General features: G+C 39.8%; 1 protein-coding gene across 1 annotated transcript; it reads right to left on the bottom strand.

Moving 5' to 3' along the window:
* Window positions 1-1,693: 1,693 nt before the first annotated feature.
* vap (vascular associated protein) lies at window positions 1,694-17,306 on the bottom strand. The gene is made up of 11 exons (XM_042484578.2): window positions 16,023-17,306; window positions 14,552-14,938; window positions 12,106-14,058; window positions 11,932-12,020; window positions 11,482-11,540; window positions 10,025-10,188; window positions 6,880-7,045; window positions 6,587-6,778; window positions 3,691-3,912; window positions 2,559-2,718; window positions 1,694-2,079 (listed from the first exon to the last, which is right to left on the bottom strand). The coding sequence occupies exons 1-11, from the start codon at window positions 16,063-16,065 to the stop codon at window positions 2,005-2,007; spliced, it is 3,510 nt and encodes a 1,169-aa protein (XP_042340512.2). The 5' UTR covers window positions 16,066-17,306; the 3' UTR covers window positions 1,694-2,004.
* Between the last annotated feature and the right edge of the window lie 122 nt (window positions 17,307-17,428).

Genomic DNA, 17,428 nt, shown 5'->3' with positions numbered 1-17,428 from the left:
TGATTAGGGGGCTGAGAGGCAGAAGGTGGGTTGTCAGGTCCATAATAGTATTCAGACTAGATTTTGAGCACAAACTCTCATGCATGGGAAGAATTTTGCTTGAAAAATGTATTTTGACTTAAGTTACTTCTCTTTTTTGAAGGCATACTGTGATAACAGTAACTCAGTGTTGGACAAATTGTGGCTCTCAAACTGAAAATCACGACCATGTTTTCTGGGAATGACCAAAAATAGAGAATTACAAGGCTATACAAACCATCTTAAACAAACATATGCCACTAGATTTCACTAGATTTTTGCTCCACCCTGGAGCAAAAGGTAGCCTACTGGCGGCAGGGAAAACAGCTGTGACCAGATGATGGATGATGCATGCTCATCCTACTATAAATAACTGGACAGAAGAATCAATAGAGAGTTACATGATGGAGAACATTACTTTCTCTTTTCTCTCTCTACACATCAAGATGGATATTTTCATACAACACTGGGGAAAATGGGTGCGATATGTCAGACCTCTGAGATGTGACTTCAAGGTAATGAATTTAAGGAACATCCTTAAATTTTTGTTTTTGTCTCCTTGTAGTTTCACCATGTCCAAATACCTCAAAGCGCTTTGTGCAATTATGTTAAGCCAAACTGCAACATGCATTTTTTTAGTATTTTATATTATTGTATTTTAGCCGTCACTTCTGTGAGTGTGTTTAGTTATGTTATGGCTTCTTTTTTCATAGCCAATCCTTGAAAATGTGTATTAATGGATTATGAGATATTATATTTGTGATATGTGATTCTTTCTTACAACTGTTTCAAAAACATCTTGGTTCTAAAAAACATTTTAAACTTCTTGTACACTGATTTGTATTGACTGTGGATGGGTTCAACTCTGAATTTCAGAAGAAAACAGAAAATGATTAAATAAATTAGGTTTAAACAACAAACTGGAGCTTTTGGGCTTCAGGGCAGTTACCAACTTTGTCCAGCTGGTAATCCAGTTCTGAATGGAACAAATTTTTTTTAAATTATTTTGGAAAGATAAGGAGAAATCAGTGCCATGTGTTTTAAATGTCTTCTATGTCCTAATATGTGCTTTAATAGTTTATGCTGTGATTTCTGTAAAATGTTTTATTATTATTATGTCAGTTGTAGTCAGCTCACGGCCCACTGATCAGATAACTTTCTAATTCACCACGAAAGGAAACTGATTCATAATGGGATTTTTTTGTACTTTGAATGTAAATGCAGTGCCAGAGTACACAAAAAAGCATCAACATAGAAATTATTTACCCTAAAAAGTATGCTGGGAGGATCCCTCGGACCTCCTGACAGAGGTGTGGGCTAACCCCGAAATGTCCTGAGATCCTAGATAACCCCTGCATATGCCTAAACTGTGCAGGTTGCATGGACAGGGCTGCTGCAACTGGATTTGCCTCTTGTCAAAGATAAGTGAGAGCAGCAAACACATTTTTACCATGTTATATATATATATTATATTCGTGTCTGTTTATTTACTTGGCCTCCTGTCATTTTGCAAAAGTGGCCCCTGGGCAGAGAAAGTTCAGTATCCCTGGTGTGTATAATGTTTCACACAAATAAATGTTCCTTGCTAGGCCATAAACTTAGACACGAAAGCGCAGTATGTTTAAATGCGCGCAAACTTAATTGCCAAAAATGAAAAAAATATAATAAATACATATTCTTGCCCTGAGTAAGACTAATGTTTATTAAAGCATTATATAAGACTGCACCACAGACATTTAGGCATCCTCTTTGTTTATGTTTTTTCCATCTTTACAGTGTAGCCTACACCCTCTCAGAGTGACCATATAAGAAACAGACTGTAAATTCAAGTTGGAACGATTTAACAAAAAAATATACATTTATATACACACATTTACACTTATTGTTTTACACATTTTATCAACAAAACAAGAGCATTTGAAGCCCTGCAATGAAAACACAAGCTGCAAATACCAGTGTCAGATCAGATTTGGTGTCTTGATTGTGTCAAGCCGTCCAGCTCTTCCCCAGGTCTACCAGCTCCATGCCTTCACAGTAGGACCGTGGCCTGGACACCCTCACCTGGTTTCACAGCAAAACAACACATGAGCCAGTTATGCATACAGTGTCTCTCTCCATTTCTCTTTCTCACACACACTCACTTGGGGTTGACCGATATTGGTTTTTCAGGGCTGATACCGATACTGATTATTAGTAGTTAATAAGACCAATAAACCAACATTTGGAACTGAAACATTCAGCATAATATACAGTAAGTTCCCTACAACTTTTTTAAAATAGAGTTTGGTGAAAATCTAAATTAAAAAATGAATGAATAAAAATAGCTTCCTGAGGTTTTACAAAGTAAAAGCTCCTCCCATGCTGAATTTTTTTTGCATTTATTGCAGACTGACTTACGCACACCTTTTAATTAATTTTATCAGCGATCATAAAAATAAAACGCCTATGCAGATAATCGGCAAAATGCAAAATATCAGCCTTGATAATCAGCCAGGCCAATAATCTGTTGACCCCTAACACTCACAGTCATAAACACTCACTGTGGGGGTCCTGTGGGAAGCCAGCTGCTGTAGAAGTGGGAAGGGAGTCCAGTGAATGGGTTCCACAGGCCAGCTACACACAGAAAGGTCACTGGCCTTCCCTGAGTCCAATACACCGTCCCCCATACTCATCTCACTTCCCCTCCAACCATACTGAGAGCTACAGGGAGTACAGAGAGCCCAGGGATTATTTACACACGCAGATATATTTACAGTTTACAGAGACAGTTTAGGGAACTATAAGCAGAAAAAACTCAAGATAAATACAAGGACCAGAAATGTAGTTTTATTTATTGATGTTGTGCTTTAATGATTTATTCAGATCTAGTTTGGGTTAAAGGTCAATATTTTAACTGCACAATCACAAAACTGCATTCATTAACTGTCTTCTGGTAAATTACAAAATAAATGTAATTGTGGTCCATTGCAGTCATTGAAAAAAAAGTATGTAATTAAATTACAGTTACTTATCAATAAAAATGTTGGTAAATACAAAGGGTTAAAATGTGGGTTAGGGTTAGTTAGTTAGGGTTGAATAAGTTTATATGTATAATATAACATTCATTCTGTTGCTTTGCATCTTTCTGCAGTGCAGGAATATATTTTCTTCTGGTATATTTCTGGACAACACGGGTCAGCAAAGATGTTAGGACAATGCCAATAGCAACTTGATACTGAGCTAAAATGTCAACATTAACATTCAGTGCATTAAGTAAAAGAGATCACATTCACAAATGCAGTTTAAAGCATGATCAGTTTTTCTGTTAGAGTGATGTGTAAAAGTGCAGACTGCATGTTTGTCTAAACTTCATTTGTAGGTCTAATCTTTACTTGGATGTTCAATAGAACCAAACTAAACATTTCTTTGGAAGCAAAAATAGACAGTTAGCTGCTGGACAAATCTGTCTGGACAGACAGAGGCGGACGGACGGACTGACAGACAAACAGAGATGGACAGACAGACAAACTGACAGCAAGACAGACAAACTGACAATAACATTCTCACTGTTATGGATATGCACCATGCATATGTAATACTGGATTTGTGTGTGTGTGTGTGTGTGTGTGTGTGTGTGTGTGTGTGCGTGTGTTTGTGTGTGTTGTGTGTGTGTGTGTGCGTGTGTTTGTATACCTGTGGGGGTAGATTGTATTGATTCGTGTTCCATGGCTGGGGCAGGTGGAGGCCAGCGACAGCGTGTCGTCGTGGTAACAGCAGGGGCGGTCGAGGGCCCGCAGGTGCAGTAACTCATCGGAGCGTGTAAAGGCTGGATTATCCAGTGAGTCTGCTGATCCTGCCCACGAACGCAACCAGAACCGTCCTGACAGCTCATCAAAATGGTTGAACTTGCGATAGCTGCACATACGACACACAATGTGGGATAAATAAATATCCAGGGCACAATATTTTTTGTTGTATTTGCTTAAGTTTTCAAGTCTTAAAAAGAAAAAAAATGCAAAAAAATCAACTTATGGGGAAACAGAGTAAACTGTGCTCTGCTGTTGACCAGGCCTGATAGAAAAAGTAAAGCTCAGAAGAGACCAACTTTCTCTGCACAGAATGCCCACTCCCTGCCGTTTTAGACACTCTGGATTTAAGGCTTAACTTCAGACTTATCATTTCCTGTCCAAACTTTCTCCCAAACATAAGAAGTTAATCTCAGCAAGAGGATAAAACTACAGAGTTTCTTAGTTATGGTGGGTAAAACTCTTCTTGAAGCAAAACTCTTTGAATTAGGTTCAGAAAGGCAACCCGCGTCTCATTTTAGCCTCTCTCTAGTGGCTCACTGTGGCTTTGACCAAAAAAACAGGAAAACACATGAATAATGGTTATTTTGAGACATTTCAATTTTAATTTATCTGTTGTAGGACTAGAATATTCCTTAAATTTTCCAGTTGTAAAAATATGTATATACACTGAATAAAAACAATTAATTTAATTGACATTTTGTCAATTAAAATGTGCATCGTACTGTACATCGACAGCCTGGCAACTTTTCCTCTAAATTTTGCTACATCTCAAAGCGATGGGTGAGTCTCCATAGCTCAGCTAGCTACAGATTCCAAAGGAGAAAAGTGTCTAAGAAAAATAGAGAATTTAATAGAGCATGAAAAGATGTTTGTTTTCCCTGCCAATACTGCAAAGTAAAGGCTAATTTTGATCTAAAAATTGTATTTTGAGGACTGCGGGGGGGCTTGGAGTGCAGATTCCTCCACTTCACTTGGAAGATTATCCATAGTTTACAGCAATATGGATGTGACAACTAATAATAATAACAACAACAACAACAACAACAATAATAATAATAATAATAATAATAATAATAATAATAAAGCAGAAGAGCCTGATCAAGTCCAATCCCCTACACTAAAAACAATTTATAAGCCATAATATTCATATTTGGCATTTATATATTTGATTGGTGAGGCTGATCTTGCATAAACCATGTTGTTACTAGATGATACTTGTTTAATGTATTTTGTTTGAATGTCATTTTAATATTTTTTTAATATAATTAATTTTAAATTGTCTGTGCAACAAATGTACCTTTGAGTACGAATAAAGTGACCTTAAACCTTGAATCTGAATTGCAAATGTCAGTAGACCGTCCTTTGAAAACCAAGGTAATGAGGTCTGAAGTCCTGTTTATCATCACATCTTATCCCCTCGTGGCTCGGCACCCTGACAGACTTGGCGTGATGACAGTGAACTCATCAGTGCCTGCCGGTCCAGACGCCTGACATTTGGATTCATCCAGACTGCCTCCACATTTTCCACGAGTCTACGACCTTCAGCTTCAGTATGTGGTTCAGCAGCCAGACTATGACACCTAGTGGGCATCACTTTAACTACAATTACTGTTTGTGTCGTCATGCCAATCTCACTAGTTTTCCCTTCAACACATCATCTCCCCCACGTGTCGACTGTGTTCTTTCTATGGATGTCACTTTAATTCAAGTTGAAGTTATATGTAGGGTAGTTATATGCACATCACATAGGTGCAAGGCTATCGAATATCAGCTTAAAACATTATATCAAAATACTTAAAATTAAACTCCATCATAAGTCAACATCACCTACATTCAAAGTTGTATAAACGTAAGGTAGTAATCTCCAATACATACAAAAATACATCTAAAGAAACAGATCGAGTTCCAATTAAGGAAAAAAGGGGCATACTCCAATAAAGGATGATGGATTTTAATATAATGTATTTTGATATAATTGTAATATGACCTTGACATCACTGTTTTTCTTTCCCTTTGTATTTTTTCTATGTAATTTTTGTTTCAGACAGTTAACCACACCTGCAACCATAAAGCTCGTCAGCCTATTGTATTATGCATAAATATAGGCGTTTCATCTTTCAAAACATTTGACCTGGCGTAGATCCAGGCAGGATCAAAACGTTGTGTTCAACAAACGTTGTGTGGCATGGAGTAAGTGTGCAGGCGTCACCTTTTTCCTCATGTCACTTAAATTTGAGTCATGAGGTCAAATGTATTTTTATGGTTACCATGTGTGTGTTATCATGCGTGTTTCCTGTGTTATTTTAAGTACCACCCAAAAGCCCAAGGGACTGTTCACCTCCCACACAAGCACAGCTGACAATTTTATTCATATTTGACTAAATGAATAAAGTGTCAGTTTTAGTAAAAACTTACATTAATTCAATAAATGAACTATTTCTTATTGGTTCATCCATTTATTTTATGCTGCTTATCTGGATCCAGATTGCATTAATTTAATCGGTTATATCATTAAGAATTATAGTCATTTACTGCTTTGAAAGTACTGAAAAATATCAATCATCCCTGCATGATTTCTATCATATTTTCTTACTTCGGCCGGTATGAGCTTGAAACAGGTATGAACATGGTATTTAAAAGGTCTTTTAAAGTCTAATATTTGACCAGGTGAACCTTGCAGAAACCCTGCTTGAGTGCACTGTGTGCATTAATCTTTGCACTGTAGGTTGTGTGTTGTAAGCTGTAATTTACTGTGTGTACATGAGTGAGTCGGTGCGCACCTGCTTCGAGTCTGATCTACTCTGGCCTGGATCAGAATGGCTCGGTAGCGTCGCACAGCCACGATAGCCAAAATGCCTATCACTGTCACCATGATGATCAAGATGGCGAGACATGCGCCCACCAGCCGTGCCCGGGTCATCCTCACGTCACACCTCTGACCCATGTACCAGAAATCCTCTCCAACAAGACAGCTTAAACACAGACAAAAATCACATGCACAAACCTTTCTTAGATAGACGGAGAGATACCAAATTAGTGTGTGCATGTTCAGTGTACATCTGTGTGTTCTTACCGGCAGACTGGAGGTTGGCCCGGGTGGTGAGTACAGATGCCGTGGTGGTGACAGTAGTCAGAGTGGCAGACAGAAGAGCAGCTATAGTTAGAAGTGCCGGGCTGAGACACACACCTGTAGCCTGCTGGACACTGCAGTAACCAGTCACACACGTCACCCTGCAGACCTGGAGGAAAGACATGTCCATAAATAGACAAAACCCCACAATGTGTTAGTCAGTCCCAGTACTTTCAAACCTCTATACCCTGTCTGTGACGCTCGCTCCAAAGTCACCTTTTTCAGTTCCTGCAGAAGAGGTAATTCCAGGGTACAAACACAAACAACATACAAAACAAATAGTTTTGTTTGTTTTTTAAGGAAAAGTAATGTCAAAAACAATTGTAGTTTAGTATTTTGATGAAACATGTAAACCAGTGCAACAGCGAAACTAAACTAGTTTTTCACAATAGTTTCTGGCGAAGAGTAGTAGTGGGAATCACCACAGGTCCCACAAGACAATATTATCACGATACATAAGTAACGGCACAATATTAGTGGGGTATTACATGTTTTATGATATGCAGAGTAATATGAGAAAATAAAATCACGATATATTGTGATTTATTTCCTTTTTTTAAACTGTTATTTATGTCCCCAAAGAAAAAAAAACGTCTTTTGTTATCCACCAAGATACATTTTTCAGTCTGTTCATCTCATTCCAGTCATTTTTATTTCAGCGAAAGGTATGTTGTGCACTGCAAAAGCAATCAATTTTATTATTCCCATAGGCTACCAAAAATTTTGCTTATATTTGTAATGTCAATCATTTATACTGTAAAAGAATCAGTACTTAGCTCCCTTGTAATGCTACAATATTTCCACAAAAATAAAGCACTGAATCGATTTTCTCCCCGACACCAAGCCAACAACAAAGCGCTGTGGAAATATGACAAAATTGACAAAGGCTAAAACTTAAGATATTTCCTGTATATTGCATTTTTAAGTTTACAATAACTTTCTAGCTGGATTTTTTTTCTGCAGTCAACATTTGATTTTTGTTTCATTTAACTAAAATGTTGCTTTTATACGTACTTTTACATTTTAATTAAGTTTCATTGAACCTTCCAAAGAACAAGCTATATCAGGCTTTGTGTACAAAGACAATCATTGTTAGCAGGATGGTATTGTTGATGTTGTTTTATTTTTCAAGGGGTTTGCTGACTGTAAAAAAATATAGACTATTACCAGCATTATCTTTTAAATGTGTCTGCCTGTGTTCCAATTTTAAACAATAGCTGAAACACCTTGCAGATGATGGAACGTGTGTGCTAGTAAATTAGAAAATAAAATAAACGTAGTGACTGCTGCTTACATGCAGAGTTGGCTGACTTTCATTAACGCTGTATAACTCCCTTAACCTAAGATTTTCTCAGGCTACCATTTGCTTCTTATAACTAATTCAATATGCTGCAGGAAATGAGACCACATCAGCTCTATCCATCAACCCATTCATTTCAATATAAAATTAAGTGCTTTATATATGAAATAAACTTGAAACTTATTTTGGATACTCTGCAAACAGATGTCCCCATTGCCCCAAATAATATGCTGAAAGAGTACACATGACAGCCTAATTTGTCACCCGCAAACATGCAGCCGAAACACTTGTGAATTTGTGTAGATGGCGGACCAAAAGTGTCAAAAGTGAAAGGAGTAAAGTAAGAAGATTACATGCCACAGTAACACATTTAATATCAAAGTAAGTCTGATGTGTTAATTTGATTTCTCATAAATGGATTGTGATCTTAACTGAGTCAGTCTAACAGAGTTATGATGTTTACATGAGTCTGCCTAAAACTGGGTTAATAAGCTAAGCAGGTTAAAGATGGAATGTAAATATAGCCACTGTGGCTAACCGCTAACCTGGCAGTTTACCTTTTGTGCCGTTAGTAGAGTCAAAAGTAGAGCGATGACAAGAAATTAGGAAAGAGGAGGAAAACAACATGCAACTCAAGGTCCCAAATCACTTTTAAGGGACGCTTCAGATTTTTTGAAATGGGGTTGTATGGGGTTCTAATCCATAGACAGTATGTTAAAAACACTAGATGTCAGTCAGCATGCCCCGAGTACGGAGAAGCAGACAGGAGTCCCACATGGAAGCTACACAGAATAATACTATGCAATAAAACATATACAAAACATATTTTTGCCACCTAAAAAAAAATCTATATCAGTGTAACTGTACGCTATACTGAATTTTTTTTCATTTAAATTTTGTTTTCATTTTATTTTATCTTATTCTATTATTATATATATATATTATTATTTTGCTAGGGTTATTGTTAATGTTTTTGTTGTTATTATTTCATTTATTTACTTACTAATATATTTTTATATTTATTTATATTGTTTATTTTTTATGATTTAAATACATATTATTGTGATTATGTGTCTTTAAAATATTTGCTCCCACTGCTGGGATGCACTGTAGGTGTTTTCATGTGTGGACCTATAATTAACTCCACCTGTGGCTTTTCTTTGTATTATTATTGAATGTTCAATCTGAAGAAGGGCGTCTGGCCCAAAACGTCGGTGTGGCAATAATAAAAAATGCTATAATCGGAGTGCTGTCCTGATTTTGACTTCAGCAAATTTTGTGTTTAAAAGGGTTAGTTTGGATTCACCAAAGTCACAATAGCACAAACTAACTGACTGATCGAAGCAGCAGTAGACCAGCGGCTCCTGTGTTCAGCAAGGTAAAATTACTGTTTTTCTCAAAGGAGTCTGGTGGCTTTGAAGCGACAATAGATGGGGAACTAAAGTCTTTAACAGCTTCTCCATCAAAACAGACTGATTGAAAGGTAAAGTGGTGAAAATACTCTCAGTATAGTGTACACTTAAACTGATAATGATGTTTTGTTGCTGACACCCATCCCCAACACTTCATAGCTGAGCTTCCGTGTTGGACTCCAGCCTGCTTCTGCAAACTGGGGGCGAGCCAGCTGATATCTGCTGTATGTAAAACACTGACTTTGGATAAGTAATCCATACAACCCCACATTTAAAAAATGTGTACTACCCCTTTAAACCACAAACCTTGAGGATGCCAAAAAGTTCGTAATCTGGAATCAGCTGTCTGTAGGTGGTCATCTGGACCCAGGCTTACCTCCCAGTGTGATGTTGGTGATCTTGGATGATCTGAAGCTTCTCCCATCCCAGACAGCCTGAGACAGTCCTGTTTGTTCCAGTAATGAAGTGGGTCCGGTCATACCGAGCCACTGCAGAGCCCCACTGGTTTTAAACTCCACCAGACTCTGAACTGCATGTCCACTGGAACAACAGTACATTCAACTTTTGTACCTGTCTTCACACAACCTCCTGAAACCTAAACCCAGTTTGTACTCTTGTATTACCAATACATTCAGGTCAGAGCAAGGCACACAATTTTCTTTTCTTTTCTTTTCTTTTTTTAATGACCTTTTTGCCTTTATTTGATAAGACAGGTGTAACGTCAAAGCGTGGAGAAAGAGGATAACATGCAGCATAAAATCTGCAGCTGCTGCAGCAAGGACACAGCGTTTATACATGGATGCCCACTCTACCAGGCACCCAGTTTTCTAAAAAAATACCTACCTGATCATCTTTGTTAAATCTACAAGGCTGTTTAACACTTAAGCAACATTACACAAGAGGATGTCCTGTAACAACATTTTTGGCACCACAGTGATGTGGTCAGGACCGAGACGATTGTGCTGATGGTTAGGTTTTTGTGTTCTTAAAACTCCAATATCACTTTTTGTCTGTATTTTTAATGTGTCTGCTCAGATCATGGTGGTTTATGCTGGTTATTGTCAACTTTGTGTTAGTTTGAGTAGTTTACACCGTCAGTGAGTTGACTGCACTTTTCATAATGTCAGCTGAATTTGACTTTAAGCTTTTCTTTCTTAACTTACATGCAGTGATATTACTCTGAACAATTTTTGTCCCCCATCTGATGAACATGACAATGATCGTAGATTTTCTGCAACTGCTGCAGCGGTCAACAAATGGCAGAGTATTATTTTTAGTGATGAGGAAGGTATGCTGTCATGCTGACTTGAGCACAGTTTAAATGTCTTGTTGACCAACTAGATTGCTTGGTCAGAACTACCTGTTATATAATTATAGCTGTCCTGATGGTATATCCACAATTTAAATGGTAATACGTGAGACAGGGTTCCCACAGCTTAAAGAAAAAAAGGATTATAAAAAGGATAAAGACTTTTAAAGACCCCTTTAATGCCCCTTGTAATGAAACTTAAGATAAATTTTACAGTGGCCAAAACTGAAGGAAAAAAATCATGAACTGACATCGTTTTAAAGTTACCCATTATTTTGAGCTTTCTCAGTGCAGGGTCATAAAACATATCCTCAAAATCCTGCTTCCTATGTCTTACCATTTTTAAGAATTGAAAGACTAATTTAAGAAATTTTAATACCAATAAGGGCCTTATTTTTTGATTAATGGATCCAATGCCTTTTAAAAGTTTTCAAGGATCCACAGGAACCCTGTGTGAAGCACAAACTGGGGCTAACTGCAGCTCATTGTAGCTACTCTACACATTTGTAGTGTTTAGACCTCACCTGCTCCAGACTCCCAGCAGCCTGCTGAACCCCGGTGCTCTCTGAAGGTACGGCTCCACCTGAAAGAAGCAGCAGGTGAGAACTTTGTATCAGCTACCAGAATGTCTGTCAATTTCTCATGTCTCATGTCATGTCTTTTTCCAACCTGAGGAAAATGACATTTCTAAATGATGTATAAATTTTAAGGCATTCAATTATCTCAAATTGCTTGAAAAATAGTGCATATAGCTGCCATAAATGGGGAAAAATCCCAGTGGGAGCATCTCACCCACCTACGTTTAAGAATGTTTTCAACTGGCACTGCGTCTTGCAGCTACTAAATAAAAATCTAAAGCTGTCATATAAAAACATGATTTATTAGTGCTTTTCTCTGTGCAAATGTGTGTGTGTGTGTGTGTGTGTGTGTGTGTGTGTGTGTGTGTGTGTGTGTGTGTGTGTATAATCTCTCACCCAGGCAACAGTGTCTTCCTCCAAACCAGAAGTGAAAGCCGATCTGGACTCCTCTACAACAATCTGCAGCAGCAGCTCAATCGACTCCACTGGACAGAATAAGCAAGTAATTATATCACAACAGGCCCGGACACAATATACACACAAATAATTACACACAAATATGTGCAGTACCTCTGATGGCTGCAGGCTGGTCGGGCACAATGTAGAACTTGGGTGTCTGAGTTGTGTAGCTCATAGTTGAGGTTAAAGCAGAAGGTGTGATTGCCAAGTGGTTCTCCTGGGTGGGATGTGTGGTTGGCGCTCCAGCTGTGGGAGTTTGTGCAGTTGTGCTGCTGGGAAACCGCTGCCAGGACTCGTCCTCTTTCTCTGCCTCTTTATCTTCAAGTTCATAATCTGATTTTGCAGTTGTGAGTGAGAGCAAAGGAGTGTGTGTCTGGGTATTATAGTTGTGGGGCTGTGTGTGTGTAAGTGGGACATTTGTAGAAGACGGCAGAGGCAGGTTTCTCTGTGTGTGAGGTGTGTGTGACTTGACTGTCTGTGAGGGTATAGGTGTTATTTTGTGGTCAATGAGGGGTGTGTGTGTAGAAGATTCGGTGGTAGTTGAAGGCAAAGGCAGGAGTGTGTGAGTGAAGCGTGAACTACCAGGAGATGTAGTGTGTGTCTTGAGCGTGTATGAAGGTGTGGATGAATGCAAAACAGGAGCAGGAGTCGGTGAATTTGTGGGCCAGTTGTTGTCTAAGAGTGTGTAAGTAGGACGCAGTGTGTAGGTTTCGGTGGTGATTCCTGTGGCAGTTGAAGTGTGGACTACATCCCCCAGTGTCAGCGCTGCTCTGGGTGTAGAAGAAAAACCTGTGAAACTCAGAGTCGGCTCTTCAACTGTGTTAACATTAGGCAAAGAGGAAACAGTTTCAGTTGTCATGTATGCTTTAGAAAGATTTCTGTCTGTACTTTGTGTTGCTGTTTGCCGCTCTTCCTTGCTCGTCTGAGTGAACAGGGGGGATGTGTGAGGAGGTGTGAGGCTCTCTGTGCTTTGCGGAGAGTTCGTTTGAGTCTGTGTGGCAGAGGTGTGAAGCATTTCCGTGTTTTCAGAAGTATCGGAGGTCTCAAACGCTGCAGTTTGATTGGTAGCATCTGAGGCGGCTGGAACAGATGAGTCAGTTTGACTAATGTTTAAATGAGACGAAGCAGCCTCCACAGTACCAACAGGGGTGTCGAGCCCTATGAGGTGGGCGGTGGATGGATGAGTCCTGCTGGGATTCTGTGAGGATGACGCTGTGGGTTCAGTGTCAGCGTGTGTGCTGATTGTGCCATCCTGCTGAGGGTCTGTGGGGGATTTTAAAGGATCAGAGGTGAAGGCGGAGCTCAGATCCAAGTTAAGTCTGTTTGTGCTTCGATGGCTCCTCCAGGAATGGGGTAGTTTCACTCCAGATACTGCACTAACAGCTCCACCATGTGGGATTAAGGTGGTACCACCTTCCAATGTTGTTAGGGAAAGTCGCTCAGGGGGAGAAGAGGTGAGAGGTGGGAGGCTGGAGCTGGATGAAGTGGGGTGAGCTTGTGTTTTTACAGATATTTCAGACGTCTGAGTGGCTGTATTTATGTGTATATCTGTGCCATGCAAGGTGCTGGAGCTACTTTCATGTTTAAGTGCCATCTGGGTTTGAGGGGACTCGTTTCTTGTGTTTGTTTGTGTGTTTGCTGTGTGAAACAGTGTATCTGTATGGAGTGTATGCTGAAAATAGGGGTGTGTTCTTGCTCTGGCAGACAATTCAGCATCAGCGAGGTGAGCAGCTCCAGATGTATCCGCTCCATTGTTTGGTCTTTCCTCAGGAAGAGGGAGAGTTTCCCTATCGGCCCTCTCAGCCACACTGAGTCCCTGCAGGGGGGAGGTGGGGAGCAGCAGACCCTGGTCCTGAGAGGAGGGACTAGACGCAGACTGAGCCGCAGAACTTTGCTCTAGACCTTCGTAGAGGCGACCTGTGCCCCTCTCGGTCCCTCTCACCGCCTCTTGACCAACAAGAGCTGTGCCTGTAAAGCTGGTTCCTGTCTGAGACCAACGCAACAGGTCCTGCCCTGAATGTGGGCTGGTGTGGTCCTCCGAGGAATTCCTCTCATCTTCCTGGACTGTATGACCAGGAACAAACACAAAAACAGAGAGGGTGAGGAGCGACACAGTGGAAATCACAGCAACATAACATCGATCGGTCAAACTTTCCGACGGACAGATTTACAGCTCAGAGCACAGTTTGAACACATTTCCACAATATGTTTCCCACAGTTACACACTTCACAGCCACAGTGACCATAATATCCTTCTACTGTAAACAAAAAGTAATTTTCATTTATTCATTCAGCTAAAAAAAAACATAATAAAATATGAAGCCCCAAAAGGGACATGGGGGAGAAAAAAATAGATAATGGGAAAAAAAAACAATGATTTTTTAAAACATTTTATTCACCACCTATATTTTCTCCTCCATGTCCCTTACAGGGCTCTGTACCAAAAAAAGTCAGATCTAAGTGTCATTAGTAAAATTAGATTAAACTCCCGTGATCAGGAAAGTGGGCCATCCTCGCTTAATAAGTCAAACAAGATAATCGAGTCATGGTTTCTCACCATAATAGAACAGCTGAATCACATGTGAGGAGTGTTTTGCTCCTGTCCAGGTGAAGGTGGCTTTGTTTCCATCACAGCCAGAGAGCAGAGTCGCCCCCTCACTCTCCAGGATCTGATCTTTATCTTTCCAAACACAACGCACTGATACACCCGAGCCGCTTTCCAACCATGCTGACTCTAAAATTACGGTCTGACCCTGAGGAAGACTTAACGTCCAAGTGCAAACTGAAAGCAGTGGGGTTTCGACAGACTGGTTGTTCGTGAGGTTGAGTGTGTTGTTGGTGTCAGTAAAAAGTCCAGGTAGAGTGAGATTGATGTGACCAGCAGGCTCTTTGTCCAGGCTGACATTTCCACCACAGTGGGGGAGCGACAAGGCCAAGGTTTTATCTGCGGAAAGACCAAAAAATGCTGTTACAGTTACAGTTTAACCTGTGTACCTTCAGTGTGCCCTATTAATTAAGATAGCAGATAAAAGACTAACAATAGCCACTTTGCCTGGGTAATACTGCCCGTTGTAAAGTCTGTTTTCCACCACTTTGGCCCAGACTCAATGATCTCAACTACAACAGGATGAACTTCTATGAAATCTGGTACAGAAATGCACTGAATAAAAATGATGAATATGACTGTAAAAGTCACCTGGTCCTTTTATCCTCTGCTGATAGTTCAGCTCCTGATAAACCTCCCTATCATTGAACACTGACAGGGAGAGATTTCAGATGGTTGTTATTGGTGGCAATCTGCAAATGTGATATAGAAGTGAGCCCTATGTGAGTATGTTATCTCCCCAACTGTAGATGACAACTATATTTCTGACCATTCCTTCAGATGGAGGTCCCTGTGGCAAAATCTTGTCATATGGGGTTATGTGACCTGATGTGTACAAATTTAGGGGTGCTTGACATGGAAAAGGTTGAGAGGCACTGTTCTTTAACATCAGTTAAGATTTATCATTTCTATCTTTACGTGTGTATACTCCATGACTAAAAATCAACACTGTGGTCATCATAAGAAAGTATGTGATTAAAAAATGTAAAATCTGTGGCTGTAACATCACTTCCAGAGGCATGGCACACCATATTCAATAACCTTAAATTGAAAGCAAAATGACATTGCACTCTGAGGTAATTCTTTTAAGGTTATTAAAAATCATATTTCTTTTAAAATGTTTCTTTCTTTTTCCCTCTTCTTCTTCTTCTTCTTAGTATATTAGAGCTTTAAGGGCTAAGCTATTCGGGTCATAATTAAAGACTTATTAATGGATTTCGATCTGAAGGCGTTCACTATACCACAAAACTACATAAACCTGGCTACCCACTAATGCTTCTCATATTGACAAAAGAGCAGTGGGCTATTATTAAGCAGCAGATAATGATTTAGCTCGTTCAGGTAAAGCGTGAGTCCAATACAAGGTGATACTGAAAGGAGACACAATAAAATCCAGTTTCCAGGGGCTGGCAGATTTGCTTACCTGTTGTGATAATAAAAAGCAACAGCCAGGCGTGGAGCTGCATTTCCAATCCTGAGACATTTCAGTGTCGGAGACCCTGTTATTCCCAAATCCATACAGATTTTCAGATTTACAGTATCTGTGCCGAGGATGAGCAAACAGAAAAGGAGAGAAATGATGTCCAGGTTTCCTGCGGGCAGTCCCGACCAAACGGAGAGGCGTCAGAAACTTTCCTTCTCCATCATTTCCTTCTAGCGGAAACCACCGTGCTGTCAGGAGCGCACAGGCACCAAATGAGACACACGTGTGTTAGACGCTGTGTCCTGTAATGTGGGTGGACTGAGAGGCAGCAGGGGAGAGGTTTTTTATGTTATTTATTTATTTATTTTTACACCGCCTGCAGGCTGTTCCGTGCACTCGTTTGAATAAATCATCATTTCCAAAGATGAGAGGAAGGAATCCAGCGGTCGCGGCAGGAGCTGGTTTTTACACACATGCTCAAACGCAACACAGGAAACCTTTACCACAGGAGGCATGAAGACATGACAGGGCGGGGGCAGGTCATTAGTGCCTTTACATTTACACCCCACTGTGTGTCAGACAGGCAGGGTGGAAGGAGTATTCAGTTAATAGTGTGAAACAGTGTAAAAATACCTTGTTACAAGTAAAAGTCCTGCAATTAAAGTCTTACTCAGAGGGGCACACCACCTGAATTAAGAATTGCAATATGCTGTTTCCATGGAAGTTTAAATATATTTGTGAACCTGAGCAACACTTTCTTAAAGCCAGAAACCAAAGTCTCAAAATTGTGATCCGGTATAAAGTCTGGAGCTGCTCCATAAACAATGAATGAGAGACAGGGAGCCATCACTGCAGGATGTTTGTATTTTTTTTTTAGTATGGATACTGTTGTATTCTACAAATTAGCTAATTATCTTTATTCTATTGTTGTGTTTTCAGTTCTGAAAAAACGTCAACCCCCAAGGTTGAAAAATGAAGCTAACACAGAGGTGCCAAAAACTGCAGTTCATCGATTGTCCACTTGAGGCTGGCTCCAAAACAGAGTTAATCCACACAGATCCTCATGTTAAGCTTCACAGAAGAAACATATTTACTAATTAATTTCACTTTACCCACCAGTGGTTTGCTTGAAGAAGCACAATGGCATCATTGCTCCTATGGTGCTCGCCAAATAAAATAAAACAAGACTATGAAGATTTACGGACCTTGCCCAGATTATACTGAGCTCTCCAGTTAAGGCTGTTTGGTTTCCATCCTTTAAATGCCCTAAGTCGTCAGTTTGTGGCCGTAAAGTGTCGTGAGGAAGCATCATCATACATTAATACAATTGGACTCACTGAATTCACAAGAGACTAAACTCTCCTCTGATACATGATTTATGCAACTGAAAGACTGTTTAGGCACTG

The sequence above is a fragment of the Plectropomus leopardus genome, chromosome 3 (assembly GCF_026936395.1).
Source record: "Plectropomus leopardus strain MGB_pleo_1.0 chromosome 3, ASM2693639v1, whole genome shotgun sequence".
Classification (NCBI taxonomy): domain Eukaryota; kingdom Metazoa; phylum Chordata; class Actinopteri; order Perciformes; family Serranidae; genus Plectropomus; species Plectropomus leopardus.
Note: the sequence above shows the minus strand (reverse complement) of the source record. Positions and strands in the feature narration are given on the sequence as shown.